Source organism: Ammospiza caudacuta, chromosome 23 (assembly GCF_027887145.1).
Source record: "Ammospiza caudacuta isolate bAmmCau1 chromosome 23, bAmmCau1.pri, whole genome shotgun sequence".
Classification (NCBI taxonomy): Eukaryota; Metazoa; Chordata; class Aves; order Passeriformes; family Passerellidae; genus Ammospiza; species Ammospiza caudacuta.
The window spans coordinates 1815679-1824117 of NC_080615.1; the positions used below are offsets into that span (position 1 = coordinate 1815679).

At 41.9% G+C, this 8439-nt stretch overlaps 1 protein-coding gene across 1 annotated transcript in view; it reads right to left on the reverse strand.

The window, feature by feature from the left end:
* Positions 1-7982, reverse strand: part of BARX2 (BARX homeobox 2) — a 32967-nt gene extending 24985 nt beyond the window's left edge. The window contains exon 1 of the mRNA XM_058819140.1: positions 7681-7982. Within this exon, the coding sequence (XP_058675123.1) occupies positions 7681-7891 (211 nt within the window). The 5' untranslated portion in view covers positions 7892-7982. The remainder of the gene's footprint in view (positions 1-7680) is intronic.
* Between the last annotated feature and the right edge of the window lie 457 nt (positions 7983-8439).

Consider the following 8439-nt stretch of genomic DNA (forward strand, 5'->3'; position numbering starts at 1 on the left):
AGGACACATAAAGATTATTTCTTCAATCTACCAATAATCCAAAAGATCAATTTTTCTGACTTCTCCTATTTTCACTTGGATATGATGAGATTTTGTACAGAGCCTGCAAATGCAAACCCAGGTTTCCAGTGGTTCCAAGCAGGGCTGCAGTCACTTCTAACACTGGACAGCTTACCAAGGGCTGAGCAGAAGAAACAGATCATCAGAATCAAGTAATTAAATCCTCTGAGCAATCAGAGCAGAACCTTTCTCCAGCCCAGCGGTTTTTTTAGAAAAAACTTACGCCACTGTATTGAGCAAGTGCCTCCAGAGCTCAGTTCCTGACTCAACCATCAGTTCTGGCTCTGCCATCCATTGCATTCCATGCAAATGTGCTTTCCCCACAGGCCTGCACCAAAGGCGTGGAAGTGACTTTGCACTGGAAAGGCACAAATTTTGTTCCATCACCCAAACCTGCTCACAACATCCCTATCAGCAGAAAATCCATCCTGGAGGTGGATCAACGCCCCAATCCATACATTGCCAGAGCTGTGATCTGGGGAGCTGTCTGTCACTGCACCCAGATGGCAGAGAAATGTACTGCTCAACACAACAGGAGAAAAAATACAAAGTCTCCTTAGTTACTGCCCTGCTCTTCTCCCCAAGCCTGGTGGAGTGACAGGAGCTCCACACAACACATCAGCTCCAAACAGTCTCGGCTCCTTTGCCTCACCTTCCCCAGGGAGGATTTTTGCCCCTGTTCATGCCCAGCTTGTCCTGAAGGCAGCAATGCTGAGCATCATTGGTTCTACAGGATGAGATGGTCTTTTCCTGCCTTCTACAGAAGCAAGTTAAATGAAAGTCCTCAAAATAATTATGGCACTCAGTCTGCACGGTGCAGTCTCCATGAGCAGTGGCCAAATTGAGGACACTTAATGAAAGTGCTACATTTAAACTTAACTCACTGTGCAGATGGATTTAAACTGTGCTTCAGTGCCAGCTGTGAGGCTTTAGAAAATGAGGCGTAGGTGTCAATTTTCCCAGTGGAATCCCAGATTCATTAATGCCTCCTATTATAGCATTCCTCCACAATGCTTATTCATGCCCAACCACAACCACAATGCTGATTACTTGCCACAATAGGTTTTATTGCAATCACTGAGGTGTGATCTTCTGGTTTGTTCACTGTAGTTTTGCATTCATGAAATCCTTTTATTCGCTATTAACAGTACCGAGATAAGAAAGCAAAAGTCAGTCTTTTTTTACAGATATTTTAATATCTAGCACTGAAATTTCTTTAGAGACAGATTTCTCTGCTCAGTCCTGAGATCTGCTTTCAAATCCAGATTTGAATTTGGGTTTCCTTCTGAAATGCCACATCTAGTACTGCATATAATCCAACAGAAAAAAATAACAGGCATTTCTCCAAGTATCCATTTATCATCACCCAGCTCATTATTATTATCCCCCATACGCCACTTTTGGGTATTTCTGAACTAGATTTTCTGCTAAAGACATCAAAACACTTTAAACCCAAGATGGTCACCCTGAAAAACACTAGGCTCCTTAAAATTAACTGCTGTGTCCAGTCTACAGCACTTAGAGAGGAATCCACTTTCAGTTCCTAGGTTTGTTTCATTTATCTCAGTTGATAAAGTGCTCCTCATCTACAGAGAGGCTTTTCCTTGTAGGGTTATAATAGACAGGGAATTTTGGACAATTTGAGAAAACTCCGACTTTCCCAATGTTGCAGCTGAATAAATCCTGCTACAGGACCAGGGACACAGTCCTGACAGGAAATCCTGACTTTTCTGGGTTTTCAGAGGAATGCTCAGAGACAGCAGCATAACTGTGACTGCATCCTCTGCCATTTCTAGGCAGAAATGTTATCTCTGAACTATCTTATATCTATTAAAAATACTCAATAGCTTCACAAAAACTGGATCAAAGACATCTATAGAGGAAGCACTTTGTATTTCTCAGGATTAATAGAATTCCTTTCTGATTTTGCCTTTACTTTTTGCTACTCAATATAGAATTTTATTGATTTTTGTAAGCTAAACCAAATAAATACAGGTAGTTTTCAAAGTATCTTTTTTTTATTATTCATATGTTTTTACAAATAACCAGCAAAAATCCCAAACAGTCTTGGCAGCAATGCAGATTTCCACAGAGAGGCATTTTCAGCTTTGCAATTTAGGCTGGCACCTCTTGTATAAACACACAGATTCATTTTCGCCTGCTTTCCTCAACATTTTGGGACACAGGTTTTTCATGGGCTCAGGAGCCATTTAAGACACGTGGATCTCCTGAGCACTCACTGCACACAGCCCAGAAGGAAAACTCTTTCTGAGACCGTGCGCTATTGCCCGGGACGCCGCGGCTCTCCCGGCAGCGTCCCGGGGATGACAATCCCAGCCCTGTGCAGATGCCAGGCTCGGGGAATGTGGGACGAGGCCCAGGGAGCCTGGCAGAAGGTGCCCACCGCTCCACATCAGCTTTATTCAACGGGATTTACCCAGCTGTCGTGTTCCGGGCTGGGAGCACGGTGAATGGACGGCATTTCATTTCTCCCCACGCTGGAACACACGCACAACATGGATTCCCTTTTCCTTTCCCCAGTGTTTTGCTTTCCCCCAGGAATTCCATAACAAAATCTGCTCAATGTAAAGGAAAAGATTCAGCAGGTATTTGAGAAACAGAAATGGCTTCCACCCCAATTTTAAGTTACTTTCCACAGCAAAATCAAGCCTTGCCTGTATCATGGCCTTTTAAAAGATAATCAGAAGGAATCTTTTGTTGTGAGTTTGCACATAAAAACTGAGCTATTTCAATTCACAATAAATCTACTTTCTCACCATGGTTTCCTAAAAAGGCTGAGGAGACGGGGTGATGACCCGAAGAACGAAACCTCATCGTTTGTCTCCAAAACAATGATTCCCCAAAGGCCCCAGCGGCTGCAGGTACCGCTAAATTTAATCAAGAAAACATCATTTATATGAGGAAAACGACAGCTCAAAAGACCCCTTTGGAATAACCAGCTTCCAAGTTCATCCTAAGATAAAACAACAGAGGACAGACATGGAACTGGAAGAGAAGAATTCAAGATTTGAACAATTCTATATTAGACACTTGCATACATTAAAATCCCAACCACACAAATCCTGAATGTTTTAAAGTTAAAAAAAAAAAACGACAAACCCAAACAAACCAAAAAATCTGATCACCAAACTAAAAATCCCAACAATTATTTCAAAAGAGAGAGTAATAATAATTATTAATGTTCTTTACAGGAAACTTTTTGCACAGACCAGCAAGAAGAGAAAAAAATTTTCAAAAAAGCAAAAAAACAAGTGGAGAAACTTAAGATTGCATGCGCTTCTGAAGTTACGGCACTTTTAAATATACATATAACAGTAGAATCCTCTTCAGCAAAACTCCCCTAAAACATGGGTGAATATTTTATATCGTATATCTTTATATCAATTCTCTCATAAAATAAACAGAGCCACACTGATCCAAGGTATATTTTTACCTTGCAAGGTGTTGTTCTGGTATAGCAATTAAAGAGAAATCAGCACAGCCCTACCTGAGACATGGACTAGTAAAAAACCTTGGCATAGACATAAATTACTCTGCTGCTCATTAGGATTTAAATTATAAACCACTAAGATACATTCAAATTTGAGGTTTTTTTAATGAGCTGGAATGGGGCCTGGTACAAATGAATACACATCACAGATAATTAACAATTTGTATTACCAACTTTGCTGAAATAACTGAACTCTGCAATTGAAAACAACGTGATTCTTTCTAATCCAGCCACCTTAATTCATTTGGAGAGTTTAAAAAGGCCATCCAAGACCGATATTACTGATTACCCACACAGAATGTCACAAATTCCACTAAGACCAGGGATTGCACACTACTCTCCTCCACGCCCCAGCCTAGTTTTCATTTTCAAACTATTTTAGTTTCTTTGATAAATAAGTAGCTTTTCTAATTTGACCTTGTAACACTACACACTGACAGTGTCCTTTGATTCTTTACCATGCCCAAAACTACCAATAAGGCAATTAGAATCTAAATCTATCACTAAACCAACATAATACGAATAGAGGAAACAAATTAGAATTGGAGTAGGCATGCCTACAAATATTTTTAATTGAAAAATTAAATTCTAAATGCAATTTGAAAATTGATTCCTATAGGACTCTGCTCAGTGAAAAAGCAATCGTCAGCAATCACCGTAACAAACCAAGCATATGAACAGTATATCATTATTTATACAAATTAATCAATGGTGACATAATACGAAAAGCCAATAAAAATATAAGTATCATGAAACAAGCGAAATATTATTTTCACTCAGCCATCACAGCCCAAAAAGTCTTAAAGCAAAGTGGCATTAATCACCATCTGAAAATATTTCTAGTCTTTAAAATTTTAATCATAATGGCTCTGAAGCCAGACTAGCATTTTGGTACTGATTTGGTACAGATTTGGTACTGGTTTAGCCTTGTTTTTTGGCTCAATAAACAAAAATACATGTTCATATACCAAATTTTAAACTAATGATGGAACATTTTCACGGGGAATTGCAGTTTTCTTTAAAAAAAAAAAGAATTTGAAGCTCTCTTCAATGTGAATCTCGCCGGCGACATTGCATTAGACCAGCGACATTGCATTAGCTTTGCGTTACACCTCACAAATGCTCCTCACAACTAAAATGTCCATCTTCGGCCTCAAGATTCACCAGAAGAGTCCCAAATGCTTCTTCCACCACCTTCTGCCTCTACTTGACAAATCTGTTTTGTTCCAATTCAGATGCACTCAGTTAAATATTCAGCAATTCATTAGAGCCAAAAGAAAAACTTTTCCATTGGGCTAGCAAAGTTTTCTGATCTCTCTTCGCTTAACTGGGGATGTTGTTGAACACACACACTGCACAAGTACAACATCTTATGTCTTTCAGCTCCAAATAAATTATAAAGGCATATCAGCCTTCTCCGACTTCACCCAAGATGAAAGAAATATTAACTCTTTAGCCCATGAAAACATCTCAAACCCTGACTCCTGCCTTGAGAAAAGCCACTGAGGAGATGTTCAGCTGGAGTAACTCATTACTCATCACTCCATCAGTTTCAAACACTACCAAGTCCAAGCTATGATGGTACAGTAACAAATCTCTGTGGTTTAGGTTAAGACGCATTTTCTTAGATCATGAAGAGACTAAGTGCTCCCTCCCTTCCTGATTAACTCCGGAGTAAAAGGAAACTCAGGCAGTAAGTTAAATGCCATACAGTATTTCTATAGTGCTATATTTCTGTTTATTTTCACTCTGTGTATGTGTCTTTGTGGGTTTGGTTTTTTACTTTATTTTAGTTTAGTTACAGATTTATACTGGGCACTTTTCAAATTCTTTCACATTTAGATATCTTTTTTGCATTTAGATATCATTTCTTAGCCAATAGTTTCCTTTCATAAAAAAAATTCCCATTGCCTCATACACATAAGACTTGAATTATGCCTATACACCTTAGAATCTGACAGTTTGGAATTGTGGACTTGATAGTAGTTTCCCCTGTGATTTTAATTCCACAAGCAAATCTCTCTCTGTGCTTCACAAATGCTGCAATTCCATACAGCTTAGTCCAACAGAAGCAGATATTCACAACCCGGACTGACATAGGGACAGGCCAGAGCTTGGGCTAGAAACACAACCTTGAGGGCAAATTCATTAAAGATTCCAGGCACAAAGGGAAATAAGTCTTTAATTGAAGAGTAACCACAAGAGACTCACTAGCATCACTCTCAATCCACTGCTGAATCATACGAGGATTATTAATGATTATTTACTGAATATACATCACCCTTGCAAAGACAATGCTTGCTACACTTGACCCAGAAGTATGTATTTAAAAAAATTGCCTTTTTTTTTCCCATGGGGGGTGGTGGGAGTCACACCAACTGCTAGGAAGCACCTCCCCCATCCAAAATCCCGAGGATCTATTAGGTGACATTCAGACCATAACTTTTATGCTGAGGTAATTGTACATGCTTCTGGACACTGATAATATCGAGGTTAATATTCCTTTCGGATGCTAAAGGAACTTTCTTTTTTAATTCTTCCTCTTTCTGTACAGAAAGAGAGAAAAGCCAAGAGGCTTGGTGTCCTCACCCTGGTGGATTGCGGTCTGCAGGCAGAATCAGGCGCTCCGTGCGTCACTGCCACACACCAAACCCCTTCAGGACGTTTTGGCCGAGCACGGAATTTCACTACGCAGTAGTGAGGGATCAGCTCTCAAAAATTCCCTTGTCAGCAATATCTTGATTAACAACTAGTTCTTATATACAATATGTCAGCAATTAGTTAGGGAAGGCAAGGGATATCACGCACAAATCGGCTGGAAGAAATAAATGTTGACGGAGGATCAAATTGTCCATGCAACTTCTTCCCAAAAGCTGGTCATCATGGGTCTTAATTCTGATCCAGCCTCCTAATCCCTTCTGGATCTTTAATAACTAGTATTTACAAAATAAATATTGAGGTTGAAGGAAGACTTATGCTTGGAGCAAGGATTTACTCTACTTGTCAAACTCTTATGGTACGCTAACAGCAAGTTTTCTATCAGCACAGCTCTGCTAAGAGCTGAAAAGATCCTTCTTATTTATATTCAGCAATAAAAAAATCTCAAACTAAACCAGCAAACCTAAGCCAAAGGACAGGCATTGAGGTTTTAAACACAACCTAATACAAGGGCAAAATGAACATTTCCAGCAAAGAGAAAGAGGAAAAATGTAATTCTATGACCTTGAAATAGGTATTATTTTTATTGGTAATTAGTCCTTCACAAATATTTTTCAATATATAAGATTTTTGAAGAATGAATTTTTAAGTTGCAGTTTCATCACCTCATTTCTCTTGACACATTATGTGTCACCATTGGAAGTATGGCCTTATGGGAAGAGCAGAAATCTGGAAAACTGCCTGCTTCACCAGAAAAAGGGATGTTTAAAAATATTTTTTTTAAATCTGGAATGCATTCTAAAAATACTGGTTTTACTTTTAATGTGGATTTTTAAATGACCACATTAGACTAGTCCGCTTGTGAAATTTTCTAATGCTCATGGTCAAGACCCGATTGCTCATTGTGCTGCCTGTGCAAGGCAGAGCCGTTTGTGAGTATTTATTTGTGGCGTCGGCAAAATCTTTACAAGTATTTTCCCATCTTTGCTGTTAAGAAATAACCTATGTTCTTTCAAAGAAAAAGAAAATTTAGGGTAGAAAAACTGTGCTTCTATGGATTTTTTTTTCAGAATATTTCTATTAATTTCTTTGTACTCACACAGACATATAAAAAAAACACTGGAGGTTTCAACGTGCATAAGATGAAGGACGATTTCTACAGGACTCACTAGCACTGATACATTGGTCCCAATGCACACCCCGGATTGGGCTGAACCCCACCAATACACACTGAGAGTAACTAAAATGCGATAATAACTAACTGATAGCTGATAGTTACTGATAGTAACTAACAACGATCGCAGAGCTGGCAAACCCGGGGAGCGGGGATGGAGTGTGGAAGCCGGGTTTCGTTCCGGCGGGGTTTGGGGGGCCGCAGTGGGAGACGCAGGAGGCGCTCGCTGAGAGCCGCGGCCCCGCGCCCGCCGCATCCCCGCTGCCGTCACGCTTACCGGCGCAGGAGTGCAGCGGCTTGGGCCGGACCAGGAGCGACGGGCACACGGAGTACAGGGAAAGTTTCTCGAAGTAGTCGCAGGTCTCCTTGGAGAGGATCTCGTCGATCATGAAGGTCTTGTAGCGCCTCCTGCCTGCCTTGGGCCGGCCGGCCGCGGGCAGCCGCGCCGGGGGCTGCGGGCCGGGCTGGGGCTGGGGCTGACCGTGCATGGCGGGACCCCTGCGGGGCGGCCAGAGCCGCGCCCGGCTCGCATGGGCGCCCGGCTCGCCGAGCCTGTCCCCGAGCCGGTCCCCGAGCCGGTCCCCGAGCCGGTCCCCGAGCCGGTCCCCGCTGTGGCCACGCTGTCCCCGCCGCTCGGGCCGCGCTGCGCGGCGCCGGCTCCCCGCTATATAAAGCCGCCGATAAGCATCTCTCCCATCGCTCCGCGGCCTTTTTAGGAGGCTCGGGCTGTCAATCAGGGCGCCCGCTGCTCCCCGCCAGCACCATTGTTACCCTGCGCCGCGCTGGGAGGATCCGCCGCTCCTCTCCCCTCCCTGCTCGCTATTTTAAGATACTGGGGTGTGTGGCTTTTTTTTTTTTTCCCTCCGTTTTTCTTTTTTTTTTTTTTTTTTTTCTTTTCTTTTCTTTTCCTTTTGCTTTTTTCTTCTCCCCCTCCTCCTCTTCTCTGGATTGTAATTATCTGCAGAAGTTAAAACGCGGGCTGCCGGAGGAGAGTGCCGCGTCCCCGGCCGCGACAGCTTTCCCCGACCGGCGTCAA